At 38.2% G+C, this 18,816-nt stretch overlaps 2 protein-coding genes and 1 pseudogene across 3 annotated transcripts; all 3 read right to left on the bottom strand.

Moving 5' to 3' along the window:
• Positions 1-431: 431 nt before the first annotated feature.
• Positions 432-18,474, bottom strand: LOC132626156 (protein SPIRAL1-like 1). Its single transcript, XM_060340921.1, has 3 exons — positions 18,322-18,474; positions 15,180-15,462; positions 432-766 (listed from the first exon to the last, which is right to left on the bottom strand). The coding sequence occupies exons 2-3, from the start codon at positions 15,426-15,428 to the stop codon at positions 686-688; spliced, it is 330 nt and encodes a 109-aa protein (XP_060196904.1). The 5' UTR covers positions 15,429-15,462; positions 18,322-18,474; the 3' UTR covers positions 432-685.
• Positions 664-6,178, bottom strand: LOC132626155 (uncharacterized mitochondrial protein AtMg00170/AtMg00620-like; annotated as a pseudogene).
• Positions 9,261-15,171, bottom strand: LOC132626153 (uncharacterized). Of its 2 annotated transcripts, XM_060340920.1 has the most exons (4): positions 11,010-15,171; positions 10,206-10,907; positions 9,997-10,115; positions 9,261-9,913 (listed from the first exon to the last, which is right to left on the bottom strand). In XM_060340920.1, exons 1-4 carry the CDS (start codon positions 12,016-12,018, stop codon positions 9,434-9,436), a joined length of 2,310 nt encoding a protein of 769 aa, XP_060196903.1. In that variant the 5' UTR covers positions 12,019-15,171; the 3' UTR covers positions 9,261-9,433. The 2 variants fall into 2 exon arrangements, with proteins under 2 accessions (XP_060196903.1, XP_060196902.1); XM_060340919.1 differs by having other exon boundaries at positions 9,997-10,907.
• Positions 18,475-18,816: the final 342 nt, after the last annotated feature.

Here is an 18,816-nt window from a genome sequence, read left to right as displayed (position 1 = left end):
AGGGATTCCAATGTTTCTTATGTTTTGGTTCGTCTTTCTTAATTTCTTTGTTATTTTCTTCTTTTTTGTTATATCCACTGAAAAGAGTTCAAGAATCATTATATTATAAGCATATTTTGGTAAACTTATGACCTGATCAAATTAGGATACCAAATCCCAACTTATATGGCGTATCTTTTTTTATTCATTCCCCAAACAAATCAGTTTTTAATTTAAAACGGTTTAACTTCAAAATTCTCATTTTTATCCTTACTGAAATAATTTATAGCACACAAATGTCTCGACTTGTTTTTACCGAAACTTTCAAAGGTGTCTCTTACTTTCTTAAGCTCCGTGCCTATCAAACACTAAAATTGGGACGGAGGGAGCATATTCCTATTCACTTCCCCAACTATACCTCAAACTACAATATAATGAAAGAGCTCTTCGACTAATAGTCAATTAACAGAAGCCATATATAACAACAACGAGAGTAACGTAGATCATGTCTGTCAACTGCGATTATAGACAGAAGTTTTGTGCAATTGAACCACTTATCCTTGGCTTAAAAAACCTCCCTCACCCACCAGGTAGCAAACATAAAACAACACTGACATTCTGCAATACTCACAATTACGTTGACAAGATAGTTGAAAGACAAGGTAAAGAAATAATAAAAGGATCGTGGGTGATTGGAAATTCTTTATCAACTGCTGCCACCACCAAAGAGATATCCCAGAGAAGATCCACCACCAGGGGCTGCCTGGATTTTGGTAGATGGCCGGTCCTACAACAACGCAATAACCCTAGTTAAAACCAAACAATTTTCCCTAACAAATGATATATGATTAAACGAGACAATGGAACCCAGAAAGATCAGGTTCCACGCATATATATGATAAGGTATGGGAAGGCAGCTCCTTGAAGAGCAAATTATTCAATTAGTTTCTAGCCAAAGCACTTGTATAGTTTTCTAGATGGAAAGGAATTCTAAAGTAGCAATCATCTGTCACACAGACATGCACCTTAAATCCCTCAACAATTCCTTAAGAAATCAGTCGCAAAGATCAATTGCTAAAATCCAAAGCTAACAGAAACTTCACAACATGAGAGTTACATCGATGGAGTATGCTTGCAACTTATTCATAACACGAAACACATGACGTGAAACCAGCCAATGGTTAACATCAGCTATCAACAACATGGCTCAAGCTCAACATTGCAACTACAATAACTGCAAACAGAAGTTAATACTCTCTATTTGGGATATTGAAATAATGCTAGCTAGTTTAAGGAGCTATAGTAATTGTTATATTGATTTCAGAATTTAATATATTAGTCTTTTATAACAGAGGATGGAATCGAGATATAGTTCACCCCATTCTGGTTCTCCATCACTCCTCCGCCCCCCCCCCCCCCCCCACCTTAAAGGGGGAAGGTAAGCCCGCCGCTGATCCCGCTTTACCTTCGCCTACCGTGAAAAGAGAGTCCCCTATCACGATAGGCCCTCCCAGCTCCCGAACGTGTCTTTTTATCAATCGAGAGAGGTACATAAAAGAAGAGCAACGAAACTGTGAAACAAAAAGCACGGGAAAAAGAAAGGGGCGAAAAGCATACATCTACTAAGGACTCTCATACTAAAAGACAGTTGATTAAATCGACAAAATGGAAGAGATCTCCTACAAGCCAACTCGAACCCACCCCCCCCCCTCCCCCCGGGCCCTTTAAAAGAACATCTTTGCCTCGGTTGTATGTAAATCACCCCCTCTATCTGAAAAGTGGTAAAGAAGAACTCTTTGGGGTCTAATTTCCTTTCTATCAGTACAAAAAACAGGAAGCAGTTTGAATTCAGTCTATAGGTTTTGGTTTTGGTTAGCTATCTAGCTTAGGTCCATCAATCAATCTCTCATAAACCCCTAAGCTGAATCTATATGGGGCCGGCCAAAAATTCCTTGTAACCCTCTAAGAGGGTAAGGGTAGTGCGGCTTAGATTCTATAGAGTTCAACTTGCATTCAGCTTTAGTTAAGCCCACATCCATTTTAGTAGAAAAGGATCTTTTATGTAGCCCAACCCATAAAGAGTTTTGTCACTTGATCTGAACCCATTTCTTCTATGCCTATGATTGTTTAGTGATGGGTTTTCCCCTTTTAAAATTAGGTTTCTATCCCGTGTTGTGCTAAGCTCGTTTCTCTTTTTAGGTCTTACCTTTTGTACTTAAGATATTGCATAGCCTACAAGTTATTCATTATCCACACGTCATACATCTTTCATATAGGATGATCTTAGAAAGCACCCAAGTGTTGAACATTTGCATGATACAAGTAAACCAATCGCTCTAGGTTAAAAACTCAACGACTTTCTTAAACTAATATTGCAGATCAACATCGCGGTGGTTGTGATGCTTCCTGTTGAGTACAGGACGCAATTCCGACTTGAAGTTCGTTTACACAGTATGAGAAAGACAACTATAAAGAATGGGACTAAGCAACTTTTTTATATTTCATTCTTCAATATAACATCAACATAACAATAACATTATAAAGCAATATAGGCGTTTATCCCATCCGTCCACAGAGAAACATACCTGCCTTACAGTAAAAGTTCACTCACTTCTTTATTCAAAACAAAAAAAAAAAACATTCTAAAATGAACCCACATATAAAAGTGGGCTGGTCTGCTCATTATTTGTGTTCGTACATTTTTTCATTATTGCAATACATGTAAGACCTCCACTATACTAGATATGGAGAAGCTTCGCGCCAGATGGAACACAACGCTTCGAACCATAGAATACTATTGCTGGAATGAAACAAAGCTTTGGAATAGAATCATGCTTCTTGCTAGGCCCTGATGGTGGAACTGGCATTTTAGGGGGAAGAAAGCGCCCCCTTTTGCGACAGAATAGAAGCTGAGCTTTCCCTCGCATAGCTCGATTTAGAAAGAACACAAAAAGAAGAAAGAACATCATTTTGCGGATTCTCGCCATCACTGCTGGAAAACAAATTTTTCTGTAGGCATCCATCGGGTCCGAGATTATGTACAGCTGCAGAAACTGAATCGAAAAGGTTGGTTGAAAGGTAGGGATAGCGTGATTGGCCGATTGGTTAGAAGGTAATGATAGCATGATTAACTAGTTCCGGGTCTCTTGGATCATGGGCCAGAGCTAAACGCCCACTGAACATCATTTGGATGAGCTTGGATCCTATGCATGATTTCATAGGCCTTTGACGGGCTTTGAATTTGGACAAACCTAGAAAGCCTTGGGCTTGCTTTGATGATAGGCAAGCCTTTTCTTCGCATAGGCCTTCCCTATAGTACTAGGACTAACACGCTAGGTCGAGCAGTCGCCGAAGCTTGCTTGTTAGTATAAAACTAACGAAACCTCAAACCAACCAATATCAAGACTGCTCAGGCATATTTAGTTTTTCCTCCTAAGATAAAAGCTTTCAGTCAAGCTTGTCACCTTTATAAACCTCTTCACAAATTACCTAGTAACTTTTAAAAATGAATTTTCACTAAGGTAAAGTAAAATAAAAGGAAGATGAAAAAACTACTACACTAGGCTAGTAAGTACTTGTCTATTTCGCGTGCCCTTCCTGTACTGACCTATACGGTTGTTAACGGACTGACAGCGTCAGCTGGAAAGGAGCTTTTCCGGATAAAATGAAAACTTGATTCAAAGATTTCCCATTCCTTAGCCGGAAAGAGATGTTGCCATGAAATAGGGATTAAGTGGAGCATAATTGACTGGAGAGTCGTGAAAACACTTCTTTCTTCCATATTTTGAACCTTAGCTCCCTGGAACATTATTTTAGCAATAAATATGGAAGAATTTCAATCTTAAATTAAAGATTATGTATGGATGGTCTGAATTGTCTAAACAAGAATCTTGAATAGTGAACAACCAGTTTAGATATTCACAACCAAGAAATAATGGATTCTCTTTTGGATAGGAAGGCTGGAATTCCAACAAGCGTATATTATTGAATTCACCCAACCCTGACTCATTGTACTAGTTACTGCTATAGCTAGTGTTGTATTGCTAGTGAACTTACAGAGCGAGCTGTAAAGGTAGAAAAAAAAACATATCAATCAAGAGATAGTGGCTCGATTTTCTCCTGAGCAAGGACGGACGACTGAGGATTGGCCGGGGAGAGTCGTCTGAAATGCTGATACCATTTTATAAATAAGCCAATAAAAAAAGACAAGTAGAAGCCAGTGAAAGTGAAGGAGGAGTAAGCAGGGTAAGACGAAGCCCAAGGCCTAAGGGGAAGTACGTGAACAAGTACAGATCACATAGTTTTGTACTGATCCGCTTTCGAGCTGTCAAGTGACAATTGGCCAAGGGGTCCTTTTTGCTTTTACAAGGGAAGAGATTGTAGCTGGGTACAAATAGGCCGGGGAAAAACGAGTAGGCAAGCACACGGGTTGTACCGGTCAGCTTTGAGTTTTCGAGTAACGATTACTCCATCTCTTAAGAAAGGACGTAGGGGGCTGGCTTATAATAAAGGGGGTACTCTCTTCTCTGATGTGCGCTATATTATTGTGTCCTATTCCTTAAGGAGTGATTCGGGATTAAGCCACGTGGCGATACCCGCCAAAAGAAAGGAGGCCTTTTGTATGAAGATAATTATTCGGCACACTAAAATCTAGTCGATAGGATTCCATATTCATGAAAAGCCAAGGTTGAAACATGTTATGAAACTAAGGCAACAATTATTTCTAATAATAAGAAAGAGTTAAGCGCCTCCAAGGCCTATAAATAGAAGCTTCTTGAAGTCTATATTTTCAAAGAGAAACGTAGAAGACAAAAAAGAAATGCTTTCGGTAACACTTATTCCAATAACACTGAAATGGATATCGTCGGAAGACTTGCAACAATTCAAGAATCAATTCAAATCCGTCGAAAATGAAAAAGAACAAAGGCAGCATCTACCTCCCATCAATCCTGCACTTGTGGCTGCATCCATGCAGCGGATCCGAGACCGCATTAGCATCCTGGAAACAAGCCCTCCTGCAATAACAGGAAGACCTGATTGTGGGTGCTGTCATCCGTGGTCGCCAGGGAGACTAGAATAGAAGAGTTCGTCGACTCTTTTTAGTTTTAGAAAGTTTAAATAAGTGTCTATTGACGCAGAGTAGTGTGTTTCTTCTTTTTCTTTGTTTGGTGGAGATCTACTCCTATCCTAAATAGATTGCTTTTTTTGGGTGTGTTTGCATGTATCACTAGTAGTCTTCAATGCTTTCGTTGTTAACTTTGTAATGTTGTGTTTAGTTGTGTGGCTGGTCTATGTGTGTAAGCTTCCCTATTTGATGTATTCCCAATGTAACGGCTATTAATGAATAAAAAGTATTGATCTGTTTTGTTAAATATTCCGTATATATACGTAATTAATAATCCCAGAGGGAATCCGAATCTTGAAATTAACTCCTTATGTATACGCAATTAATAATCCTAGAGGGAGTCCGGATCTTGAGTGAACCTCAAAGTCATGCCAGCCTGGAGTTATTTCTTTCTATGGAAAGCTTTTTTATTAAGACCTAATCTAAGCATTAGCCATTTAAAAAGATGGATTTAGGTTTCCGAGGTAGAACAAAAACCTCAGCGAAGGTCACCGAACACGAACAAGCTACGAAAGATGTTATAAACAGCGGACCACTTAAACTACTCAGTTCGAGATTGTTTGCTATTACTTATGCCTCAGCAGAGAAGTAAAGCTCTGCTCTCCTCTCTCTCTCTCACGTATCTAGTTCTATAGCTTAATTTTGGTCTCCATGTCCCGGGACCAAAACATGTTCTGGCTGGCATGGCTTTGAGGTTCACTCGAGATTTGAATTCTCTATGTGATGATCAATTACGTATATATAAAGAATATTTAACAAAGCAGACTAGCATTTTTTATTCATTAATAGCCGTTACATGTGAATACATCAAATAGGAAGCTTACACCCAGAGACCAGCCACACAACTAAACACAACATTACAAAGTTAACAACGGAAGCATTGAAGACTACTAGTGATACATGCACACACACCCAAAAAAAGCAATCTACATAAGATAGGAGTACATCTCCACCAAACAAAGAAAAGAAGAAACACACTACTTTGTGTCTACAGACGCTTATTTAAACTTTCTAAAACTAAAAAGAGTCGATGGACTCTTCTATTCTAGTCTCTCTGGCGACCACAGATGACAACACCCATAATTAAGTCTTCCTGTTCTTGGAGGAGGACCCGATTCTCGTCTTCCAGGAGCTAATGCGGTCCCGGATCCGTTGCATGGCTACAACCACAAGTGCAGGATCGATGGGAGGCGAGTGCTCCCAAAAGGCAGTCAGGGTTTGCTGCCTTTGTTCTTTTTCGTTTTCGACGGCTTGAATTGATTCTTGAATTGTTGCAAGTCTTCCGACGATATCCATTTCAGTGTTGTTGGAATAAGTGTTACTGAAAGTGTTTCTTTTTTACTTCTACATCTCCCTTTGAAAATAGACTTTAAGAAGCTTTTATTTATAAGCCTTGGAGGCGCTTAACTCTTTCTTATTATTAGAAATAATTGTTGTCTTAGTTTCATAACATGTTTCAACCCCGGCTTTCATGAATATGGAACCCATCCACTAGATATACTGTGCTGCATAATCGTACTCCAATCCGTACGAAAGGCCAACTTTCTTTTCGTGGGTATCGCCACGTGGCTTAATCCTGGATCGCTCCTTAAGAAATAAGACACAATAACATAGCGCACATCAGAAAAGAGAGTACCCCCTTTAATAGAAGATAGGCCCCCCCCGCGTCCTTTCTTAAAAGATGGAGCAATCGTCACTTGATAGCTCAAAGCTGACCAGTACAACCCGCGTGCTTGCCTAATCGTCTTTCACCGACCTATTTGTAACCAGCTACAATCTCTTCCCTTATAAAAGAAAAAAGGCCCCCCGGCCAATCGTACACTCGACAACTCGAAAGCGGATTAGTACAAAATCATATGATATGTACTTGTTTACGTACTGCCCCTTAGGCTTAGAGCTTCACCGTACCCTGCTTACTCCTCTTTCACTTTCACTGGCTTCTCTACTTGTCCTTTTTTTATTGGCTTATTTATAGCATTGTGTCATGGCTTCTTTACTTTCACCAATTCTTATCTGACCTTTTGCCCTACTTTTTCTTGAGCTGAGGGTCTTTCGGAAATAGCCTCCCTACTTTCCAAGGTAAGGGTAAGATCTATGTACACTCTACCCTCCTCTTTCACTTTCACTGGCTTCTCTACTTGTCCTTTTTTTATTGGCTTATTTATAGTATTGTGTCATGGCTTCTTTACTTTCACCAATTCTTATCTAGCCTTTTGCCCTACTTTTTCTTGAGCCGAGGGTCTTTCGGAAACAGCCTCCCTACCTTCCAAGGTAAGGGTAAGGTCTACGTACACTCTACCCTCCCCATACCACACTTGTGGGATTACACTGGTATGTTGGTGGTGGTGGTGGTGGTGGTGGTGGTATCAACATTTGAGACGACTTTCCCCAGCCAATCCTCAGTCGTCTGTCCTTGCTTAGGAGAAAACCGAACCACTATCTCTTGATTGTTCTGTTTTTTTCTACCTTTATAGCTCACTCAGTAAGTTCACTAGCAATACACTAATACAACGCTAGCACTAGCTATAGAAGTAACTAGTACAATGAGTCAAGGGTCAGGTGAATCCAATAATATACGAATTCAATAATATACGCATGTTGGCATTTCACCCTTCCTATCCGAAAGAGAATCCATTATTTCTTTGTCGTGAATATTTGATCTGGTTGCTCCTGGTTGTTCACTGTTCAAGAATTCTTATTTAGACAACTCAGATCATCCATACATAGTCTTTTAATCTAAGATTGAAATATTTCGATATTTTATTGCTAAAATATTGTTCCATGGAGCTAAGGTCAAAAATATGGAAGAAAGAAGTGTTTTCACAACTCTCCAGTCAATTATGTTCCACTTAATCCCTCTTTCATGGCAACATTTCTTTCCGGCTACAGAATGGAAATCTTTCTCCTCTTACATGAATCAAGTTTTCCTTTTATCCGGAAAAGCCCCTTTCCAACTGACGTTGTCAGTCCATTAAAGCAGTATATAGTAAGCCAGTATAAGTCAGTACAGGAACGGCACGCGAAATAGAGCCTGTTTGGATGGGCTTAAAAAAAGCAATTCAACTTATAAGCCAGAAAAGAAAAAAAAGTTGGGGTAGCCCAACTTATTTTTTTGGGCTTATAAGCTGAACTGCTTTTTTTTAAGCTAAGCCAAACGGGCCAACTTATTTTTTTGGGCTTATTTTAAGCACAAAATGGCTTTATAAGCTGGCCAGTCAAACACTCAAAAAAGCTGAAAACAGCTTACAGCTTATAAGTTGTTTTCAGCAACTTATAAGCTAAGCCAAACAGGCTCATAGACAACTACTTACTAGGCTAGGATGGTAGTTTTTTCATTTACCCTTTATTTTACTTTACCCTAGTGGAAATTCATTATTAAAAGTTACTAGGTAATTAGTGAAGAGGTTTATAAAGGTGACAAGCTTAGTGGAAAGCTCTTATCTTAGGAGGAAAAGCTAAGTATGCCCGAGTAGTCTTGATATTAGTTGGTTTTGAGGTTTCGTTAGTTTTATACTAACAAGCAAGCGCGTTAGCCCCAATACTACAGGGAAGCCTATGCGAAGAAAATGCCTACCCATCATCAAAGCAAGCCCAAGTCCATTCAAGAAGGCCCCCCGCCAAAGGCATATGAAATCATGCAAAGGATCCGAGCTCATCCAAATGATGTTCAGCGGGCTAAACCCACGTAGCTCCAGCCTAGGATCCAAAAAACCTGGAACTAGTTAATCATGTTATGCTTACCTTCTAACCAATTAGCCAATCACGCTATCTTTAACTTTCAACCAACTCCTCCGATTCAGTTTCTGCAGCAGTATATAGATCTCAGACCCTATGGATGCCTACAGGGAAAAAAAATCCGGCAGTGATAGCAAGAATCCGCAAAATGATGTTCTTTCTTCTTTTTGTGTTTTTTCTGAATGGAGCTACGCGAGGGAAAGCTCAGCTTTCTACTCTACCGCAAAAGGGGGCCGCTTTCTTCCCACCCAAAATGCCAGTTCCGCATCAGGGCCTAGCAAGCAGTGTTTTGGACGGCGCGCGGCGACTAAAGGCGACAAGGGCCTGCATCGCCTTAAGGCGCGGCGCGCGGCGAGGCGCTCGCCTTTTTGAAGTGCGGCGCCAATAAATACCAAAAAATTAAAATATTTAATTGCATATGTAAATAATCAAAATCTCACTAGCAATAACATATTAGCAAATATTTCAATTCAAAAATTAAAAGTAGATAGTAGATACTAAAAGTCTAGAACTTGAACGAGTCAATGACTCAATAATTCATAAGTGACAAGACAAGCAATACTAAAATTAAAGCAATAGTGCAATACTAAAAGTCTATTCAAATTCAAGATCTTCAAGATTTCCAAATTCTTGATATCCAAGATTCTCAACATTATATTGCTCCTCATCTTCTTCCTCCTCGAGCTCGGGCTCGGTCTCGGTCTCGGACTCGGAGTTTTCATCAATTAAGCACCGAGAGCGAAGTGAGCTTGTAGCAATAGTAGCTACTCTTTTGCCCTTGTTATGTGACCTTGAACTTGAAGAACCGCCCCTAAGACTATAGATATTCTCCTCAACTCCAGACGCCCTAGAAACAGTACCCCAATCAAGATCACATCCCTCATATACTAGTTCCTCTTCTTCATTTTGGGGGCATCCAATTAACCATTCATTTGCTTCGTCAATATTATCCAACAGAATTGGATCAACGGTATCGCCAACATCATAATGACGCCTCAATGTTCTATTGTACTTAATGTACACTAGATTGTTGAGACGCGATAGTTCAAGCCTATTCCTCTTTTTGGTATGAATCTGCGCATAAGTTGTAGAAACTAATTAGTAGATACTAATAATAATGTATATAGAAATTAGAATATAATAAATCTTCTTCTCACATGTTCAAACACGCTCCAATTTCTCTCGCATCCGGATGCACTACAAGTTAAACTTAATACTCTTATGGCACGCTGTTGCAAGTTTGGAGTATGATTACCAAATACCGACCACCATTCAGCTATAAAAAAAAAATTAAAAGGTTTAATAATTATAAATAAGTCAAATAACTTAAGTAAAGCTATAAAAATAACTAAATCAACCCACTTACAAGGGGATGTTTTGTCTCTGTTTCTTATAGCCTGAGGCATACCAAAAGTCCCCAATGCATGTTTATACATATGAAGCTCTTTGATGAGAACATCTTGTGTTGCATTAGGGACCATCTTATCAACACATTCACGGTAACCTTTCCACACTTCTGTTGATAAAGTCTTATTTTGATAATTAGTGTAAAACATTCCCGGGTTCAAAACATGGCCTGCTGCATGCAAAGGTCTATGAAGTTGGTCCGTCCACCGCAGATCAATGATTTCGAAAACTTTCTCATATTGCTTCCGATCACCATGAAAACCCTTTTCAATAGCTTCTTTGGCTCTATCCATTGCTTCATAAATATAGCCCATTGATGGTTTTTTTTCTCCATCCACCAAGCGAAGCGCTACTATCAAAGGTGAACCAACTTTAAGTGCCCTAACAACATCATTCCAAAAAGATGTAGAAGTAAGATGTCTGACAACTTCTTTTCCCAAAAGTTCCTTTGCAAATCTACTTTCTGTCCATTCGGTTGAGAAGATCATAGTTCTCAAGTTTTTCTTTTGCATGTAAAAAGATTGCAAAGTTAAGAAGGCCGTTGCAAATCTTGTCTTAGCCGGTTTCACCAAATTTCTTTGGTTTGTATATCTTCTCATCATGTTCAACAACAATGGTCTCATTGCTACGTAAGAATGTATCTTAATGGCCTTCTGAAAAACTGTAAAAGGATTATTTTAGTAGCTAAGTAATAAGTAATAAGTAATAAGCATATAGTAATATAGTATAAGCTATAAAGAAAGTTAGAGCTATTTTTTTTCACCTGAAGCATACGGGTTTATTTTGAAGATGTCACCAAACATCAAATTGATACAATGGGCAGCACATGGAGTCCAGTAAATGTGCGGGTACACACCCATTATCATGTCACCGGCTTTAACATTCTCGCTAGCATTATCGGTAACAACTTGTATAACATTTTCCGGTCCAATTTGCTTAATAGTCTTCTCAAACAAGTTGAACATCTTGGTGGAATTTGTAGATTCATCACTAGCATCGACTGACCCAAGAAACACACCACCTAATGGAGAATTGACCAAAATATTGATGATCATTTTTCCATTTCGTGTTGTCCACTTGTCCATCATAATTGAACACCCAAACTCTGTCCATATCAATTTATGTTCCTCAATAATCTCATCTATCTTCTCCACCTCTTTTTTTAGATGAGTAACTCTAATTTCGTGATAGGTAGGAGGTTTCATTCCTGGGCCATATTGTCCTATGGTCTCAATGTATTTATCAAAACTTTTGTGATTTACACAATTAAAAGGGAGCCCTGCATCATATACCCATACTGCAAAAGCACTTACAGCGCGATCTCTTAGCAACTTCTTGGATGCATCAGACGCTGTCGTGCTACTGCTTCCCTTCCCCTTTGATGTTTGCGGGTAATAAAGATTCATGGGACCTTTCACATTGGCAGTCCGTGCCGTGGATGATGCATTGGATGACATTTTTTGTGTTTTTGAGGGAGGAGGCCTCATTTCATCATCTTCATCAGAGAGATTAGCCAAGGATGGTTGGTGCAACATTTGAGTTTTTAACAACTGTTTACTTTCAACATACTTTTTTACTTCTTCCCTAATTTCAGGAGGACAAGTTCCACATTTTTTTACATTTCTGTAACCACCAATCAAATGTTGTTTGTGTCGAGTAATTCCGCCATTGAAAGTTTCTCGACAAAAGATACATGTGACTGAATCTTTTGTTAGGCCTTTGGCACCATAATTCCAACCTATGTCTTTTTTGCTAGCGTCCGACGATTCCATTGAATTTGAACCTACTGTTTATAATTGTATAACAAAATTTAAACAATTATTGAACAGAAAAAATAGGAGCAAAACAACCACTGTCTCACTAGTCCAAACAGAGAAAAAAAAACAGAGGAGAAAAAAACAGAGCAATTAACAAAGGTGAAAAAAACTGAGGGTAAAAAAACAGAGGAGAAAAAACAGAAAAAGAAGAAGAGAATAGAAGAAGGAAAAAAAAACAGAGGAGAAAAAACAGAAAAAGAAGAAGAGAATAGAAGAAGGAAAAAAAAAACCAGAGGTGGCCGGAAATAGGCCAATTGTCGCCGGAAAAAAAAGAAGAAGAAAGAAGAAGAACAGACGAAGAAGCAGAAGTCGAAAATACAGGAGGAAGAAAGAAGAAGAACTGAAGAAAAACAAGAAGGAGAAAGAGACATACCTGAAACTTTCCACTAAGAACTTAGTGGAGCTTTTATTTATTAAATAAAGAAAACAAATTAGTGTCAGACAACAAAACGGGAAAAGGGGACATGAAAAGAGTCCTCCACTTTATTTAAGTCCTCCACTTCTTTTAATTGTTTTTTTTTTTTAAATTCTGGTCGCCTCGCCTTTCCAGCTCGCCTCGCCATGCGCCATTAGCGCCTTTCTCGCCATTGGCGCGCCTTTTGAAGGTCTGCTCGCCATGGCCATGAAAGGCGCAGCAGCCACGCCTTGCCTCGCCTCTCGCCAAAGGCGAGAAGGCGCTCGCCTTTAATAACACTGCTAGCAAGAAGCGTAATTCTGTTCCAAAGCTTCGTTTGATTCAAGCAACAGTAGTCTATGGTTCGAAGTGCGTGTTCCATCCGGCGCGAATCCTCTCCATAACGGGTATAGCGGAGGTCTTGTATAAAAATAATGAAAAAATGTACGAACACAAATAATGAGCAGACTAGCCCACTTATATATATGGGTTCATTTCAAAATGTTTTTTTTGTTTTGAATAAAGCGCGTGAACTTTTAGTGTAAGGCATGTGTTTTTCTCGGTGGATGGATGAGATAAATGCCTATATTGCTTTAGAATGTTATTGTTATGTTGATGTTATATTAAAGAATGAATCTAAAAAAAGTTACTTAGTCCCATTCTTCATAATTTTCTTCCATACTGTGCAAACGAACATCAAGTCTGAATTGTGTATTGTACTCAACAGGAAGCATCACAGACTCATAGTCACCCCGATGTCGATCTGCAGTATTAGTTTGAGAAAGTCGTTTCGTTTTTAACCTAGAGCGATTGGTTTACCTGTATCATGCAAATGTCCAACACTTGGATGCTTTCTAAGATCATCCTATATGAAAGATGTATGACATGTGGATAATAAATGACTAGCAGGGTATGCAAGATCTTAAGTACAAAAATTAAGACCTAAAAAGAGAAATGAGCTTAGCACAACACGGGATAGAAACCTAATCCTAAAAGGAAAATACCCACCACTGAACAATCATAGGAATAGAAGAAATGGGTTCAAAAATACCAGATTAATGCGTAAAAAAACAGACTTAACTAACTATGACATCATGCGCTATATGGGCCACAATTTCATGCACTATAGGTAGATAAGTCTTTTTTTTTTACACATTAGTCTAGTACTTTTGGAGGAAAAAAAAACAAATCATTTACATTCAGAACTCTTTATAGACTTGACCCGTCCAAGTTCATCACAACCCTCCGATTTGACACCTCTAAGATTTTTATGGCGAGCAAATGGATGGATTAGATTAAATTTGATCGGATCCACAACAGATGGGTTGAAACTGCCACAGCAACTGATCAGTCTATAAACTAGGTGCCTATAAACATTGCAGAATCAAGTTTAGCACTGTCACCAACAACCGCAAGCAACATCTAGCCGGCTTCCCCATCTTTTCCTTTTTAAACAACGGGACCAACAAATAACGAAATTTAAATGGGGTCAAATTTGATAATCAAATCAAGCCTACAAAAGCATATAGCACTCCGGGTTTAGATCTCTATAGTTTACGATGCGATCACTCTAAGTCTATCATAGCTATTGAAGCATTGTTGAATTTACACCCAGATAGCCGCCTTCATTTCAGAAAATGGATGGACATCTAAGAGTTACACTTATTTCACATAGTTAACCCTTGCTAATCTATAGATATCTCTATCTAGTCACATAAGCAACCTTGAAAACTTAGTAATGCATGGGTTTAACTAAGATTGTTATGAGGAACGCCTCGAGCCTTATAACCCTCTACTCTCATAAGCAAATACCTCTAAGGAATAGGTACTAAATACCTCTTGGGGAAGTAACTGATACCAAATTTGAGGAGTTGTCAAGCTGGTCCTACCTCACATGTGATCCTTTCCTTACCCGTTTGGCCTAGCTTCTAAACTTTGCTTATTTTGATACGCATTTATGTCGAATGTTAAAATAGATTTTCGGAGAAGTATAGTAGCATGTTCATGTTCGGCCAACTCATTTGAAAAGCATTTTTGTTAGTATTAGACAAACAATGTCTGTTGACAGATCTTTTCCGGAAGTACTTTCAATTGTCAAACTATGAAAAAGGACAAAGATTCACTTCATGATTAGTATTATCTAAATACATAAATGATTTTAAATATTTAATAAAAAATTTAATTAAGCTTTTCAATTTTATATCTTAATCAATATAAACTCAAAGCGATATCATTGGACACCATATGTCATTCATTACTTTTTTATATCACTACTTAATTTTTACAATCCTTACTTCTGTCACTACTTAATTTTTATGTCATTAGTTATAGTATTACTTACTTTTTATATCATTGCTTAATTCTTAATTAATTACTTAATAATATCAAAAATACATCATCCAACATATGTTGGGTCTTGAGGAATAGTTTAGCAATTATAAACTCTTGGTAGGTACTTTTGTCCAAAAAAACTTATTTTTTTCTTCTTCCAAGGAAAAGCTACAAACTGTTGCTTCCTACGCGAGGCAGAAAAACAAATTATGTTACTACTCGGACTCATTTATCAAAGCTTGGCTAAACACCTCAACTCTGTGCAATAAGTACTTTCTTTAAGCAATACTAGTTTCCCAGAAACTTGACCGAACAAGCAATTACATAAGCATAGCAATGAATTTTTCAAGCATTTCAGAGGACATTATAATAATTGCGCATATATACATACCGTGATAAAGTTGCCTGTGTTTTGACCATCTGCCCTGATACTCTGAATACCTGCTGGAACCTGCTTAGTAGCATCAGCAGGAGGAGCAGGAGCAGCAGCAACAGGCTTTGGAGATGGCTCTTTATTTATTGGCTGAGCTTCACTTTGAACATCCTGGGTATTTTTTGTGGTTGATTTTGGAGCCTCACCGTCCCCAAACAAGTATCCTAATGAACTCTGTCCTCCTCCACTGCTAACTCCACGACCCATATCTTTGTGTCTTTCCTGTTAGATCCACTAATACCTAATTCAAGCCAGATGATAGAAATGAACCATGAACGTCAAGGATAACACTAAGATCCTCAAAGAAGCACATAGAAGATGAAAAGCAGCACACCACAAGGAGAACTAGTGCAAGCAGAGCAGACAGTCAAAGCACAGAAATAAAGTACACCAATAAATATGACACTGTTGTATAGAGCTGATCAATCTATCACAAAGAAAAAGCATCAAAGATATTAGAAAATCTAACTGCAACTATATAAAACTCAACCATCATGCTGGTTACAGGCTTCGGAAGTCCACATGCATCTAAATATCATCTAGAGCCACTTCCAAGAAAGATGCTTATGCTTTAACCCCTCATCAGAAAAGGCATGAATCATTTAGACAACAGCGACACTGTGCCTCAAAAGCATAGTGTCTGGAGAGTGGAATTTCACAGCTATATCACTATGGAAATGGGGATCAGGGTGTATTATGATAGAGTGAAGTATTTTTGTTGGTAACAGGAAGTTCAGGCGCATTTTCAGGAGGCTCAGAGCACCTTATTTGAAGCACAGTCACAGCCACAAGAAGAAAAAGGATAACAAATTGAGCTTCCTTGTGCTCCTTTAGTTACTCTACCCTCACCTCCGCCTACCATTCATTACCCATCACAAGCGCTTACCTTTTTTCAAGGATTATCGGGTTTTAGTCTAACTATCTTGCTGGTCTAATCCACTGTATCTCTTTTTTTTAGTCCACTATATCTCTTAGCTTCCAAATGTTCAGAGGAGGCATTGAACACTATAAGGAAGTGCTAGGTAATTTATGTTGATGATTTTTACAAAAGATAGGCTCCCAGTCAGAACGGCGAGTAACACTCACATGCCACTTTATCAATCATCTTTCCCTCCTTTGGATTCAATCAAGCAGAGAGAAGAGGTAGCACCACAATATATACTAGTCCTTAAACCAGTAAGTTGCACTGCTTTAGAGATTACTACCCTTCTCCTCAGTGCTTCGGCAGTTGTTAAGCTCCCTCTAGGCTCAACATCTTCTCTAAAACAACCGCAAAACGTCTTGACAACTTTCCCATTAAAATTGAAAAAGAGAGACCCCAGTACATATCAAACTACTTGGACTTCTCCAGTCTTTGACACCGATAAAATTCGTCAACACCTTCCTTAAGATCTATGCGTTAACATAACCTCAACGAAACCAACAACTGGAGGAAGCCCACCTTCCCTTCACACCTAAACACCCTTTAAGTCCCATAACCCCAAACCCTTCCCAAATCCATAGGATCCTCATCACTCACACCTCCCTTTCAAACTCAGAAATTCGATAATTATAAAATCCATCCACTGCGCCTCAAACCTAAATTCCAATTATATGAAATCCTTTCTATCTGTTCCTCTGCAGTCCAATCTGAGAGTTGACCAGGAAACCACCAAATTACATTGGACCCTTGTGGTCCGGCCCTTCCCCGAACCCCGCGCATAGCGCGAGCTTATTGCACCGGGCCCCCTAGACAAAGAATCTACAACCACTGCCATTTACATATTTTTATTTATTTATTTTTTTGGATAAGGTACTGCCATTTACAATTTTGAAGCAAACGTTAGCCATTAAATTGACACTGCTTCTGTCGTCATCATCAGTAGTTGATTCAAGCTTTTGGATTCAAATAAGCCAGAATTAAGGATGTGTTTTTCCAATTTTCTCATGTCCGGTTGGTCAGAATATTTTGAAAAACGTTTTTTTCAGAAAAACAAGTTCCTTAAAAATGAGAAAAATGACTTCCCTAATGAAAGTAAGGAGAACAAGTTCCACAAGTGGCATTCCACATTGATTGTCTCCTCCCACCCTCGCATCTCATCTACACCCCCCACCCCTACCAACCACCACCACCACTCACCACCCACCCCCAATTCCACCCCACACCCACCACCCATAGTATTTGTCTAGATTATATTTAAATGCATTTAGGATAATATTTTTTGCTTTCATAGCGAACACAAGAAAATAAGTAAAAAAACCCTCGTATTTCCGGGAAAACATTTTCCTTCATACCGGACACACCCTAAAGGTAAATAGTGAATCAAAATCTCATAATTATGACAGAAAAACTTTTTATCACAAAGAGGAAAAAAAAAAAAATCAAAATCCACAACCAAATCATCAAACAAAAAAACACCATAAATCTCTTAAAAAAAAAAACAAATCGACGGCTTAGCTTAGCAACTTTCCTCAAAGCTACAGCATATATACACATGAAAGCTTCCTTAATTGTTCTTAGTGACGTGAAAACCGCTCATTAAAGTGAATCAAAATCTCATAATAATAACTAAACAACTTTTTATGACAAACAACAACAAAAAATCATTATCCACAACCAAATCAATAGACTTAAATACGCGACGGGTATTATAAGTGTGAGTTCAGTCATTTGTCGTTCCGATTCGTCCAAAAAAAAAAAAAAACTTTAAACACCATAAATTCCCAAAAAAAAAAAATTGAGAAATCGACAGCTTAGCTTAGTGAATTTCCTCAAAAACTACTGCATAATATACACATATAAACATGAATTTCATAATAATAACTAAACAACTTTTTATCACAAACAAAAAAGAAATAGAACATTATCCACGACCAAATCAGTAGACTTAAACACCAATAATTCAGTAAATACGCGACGGGGTATTGTAAGTGTCACAGTGGCCTTGCTACCACTGAGATTCAGTCCTTTTAAAAAAAATCCCAAAAAAAAAAATGAGAAATGGATAGCTTAGCTTAGTGAATTTCCTCAAAACTACAGCATAATATACCCATATAAACATGAATTTAAATATATTTGTAAAGGGAAATAGAGAACTAGGGTTTAGAAATTGGGAGTTACCTTTTGTTCTCGTGTTGATGAAAGAAGGTAGTAAATGAAGTGTGATAGATATATAGTCACAAGTTTTATAATTGCTCCATTCACCGACAAGTAATTTTGGTGATATTATTGCAAGCAAATGGGTGTTGAAATTAAAGGTCATTGTGGGACACGCATACAGAAGGAGAAAATAGGTAGCCGTTTGCCATGAATAACTTGCTCTTTCCGTTCCAATTTATACGAGGATATTTGACTGGGTAAGAAGTTTAAGGAAAAAAATGAAGGTAGACCTTTGAGTCTTGTGATCTATAATGAACCATAGCGCATTGGTATTTGTGTGGCGATAGATCATTTTATTAAGAGTAAAAAGGGTATTATAAAATTAAATTGTTACTCTCTCTGTCTCAATTTAAGTGTCTTACTTTATATTTTGGTTTGTCACAAAAAGAGTTCCTCTTATTGTATTTAAGTTGACAATTTAAACATCTTGCATGACAAGTTTAAAACCACAAGACC

This window comes from Lycium barbarum, chromosome 2 (assembly GCF_019175385.1).
Source record: "Lycium barbarum isolate Lr01 chromosome 2, ASM1917538v2, whole genome shotgun sequence".
Taxonomy (NCBI): Eukaryota; Viridiplantae; Streptophyta; class Magnoliopsida; order Solanales; family Solanaceae; genus Lycium; species Lycium barbarum.
This window is presented reverse-complemented; position numbering and strand designations above follow the sequence as displayed.

What these genes read in the sequence shown, in the direction of transcription:
- LOC132626153 (XM_060340919.1), bottom strand. Translation starts at nt 12,018, where the DNA reads ATGGAATCGTCGGACGCTAGCAAAAAAGACATAGGTTGGAATTATGGT. An exon ending in AATAAACCCGTATGCTTCAG is followed by an intron (nt 10,908 to 11,009) that starts GTGAAAAAAAAT and finishes ATCCTTTTACAG; the next exon opens with TTTTTCAGAAGGCCATTAAG. An exon ending in ATTGGAGCGTGTTTGAACAT is followed by an intron (nt 9,914 to 9,996) that starts GTGAGAAGAAGA and finishes ACTTATGCGCAG; the next exon opens with ATTCATACCAAAAAGAGGAA.
- LOC132626156 (XM_060340921.1), bottom strand. Translation starts at nt 15,428, where the DNA reads ATGGGTCGTGGAGTTAGCAGTGGAGGAGGACAGAGTTCATTAGGATAC. An exon ending in ACACAGGCAACTTTATCACG is followed by an intron (nt 767 to 15,179) that starts GTATGTATATAT and finishes GCGTTGTTGTAG; the next exon opens with GACCGGCCATCTACCAAAAT.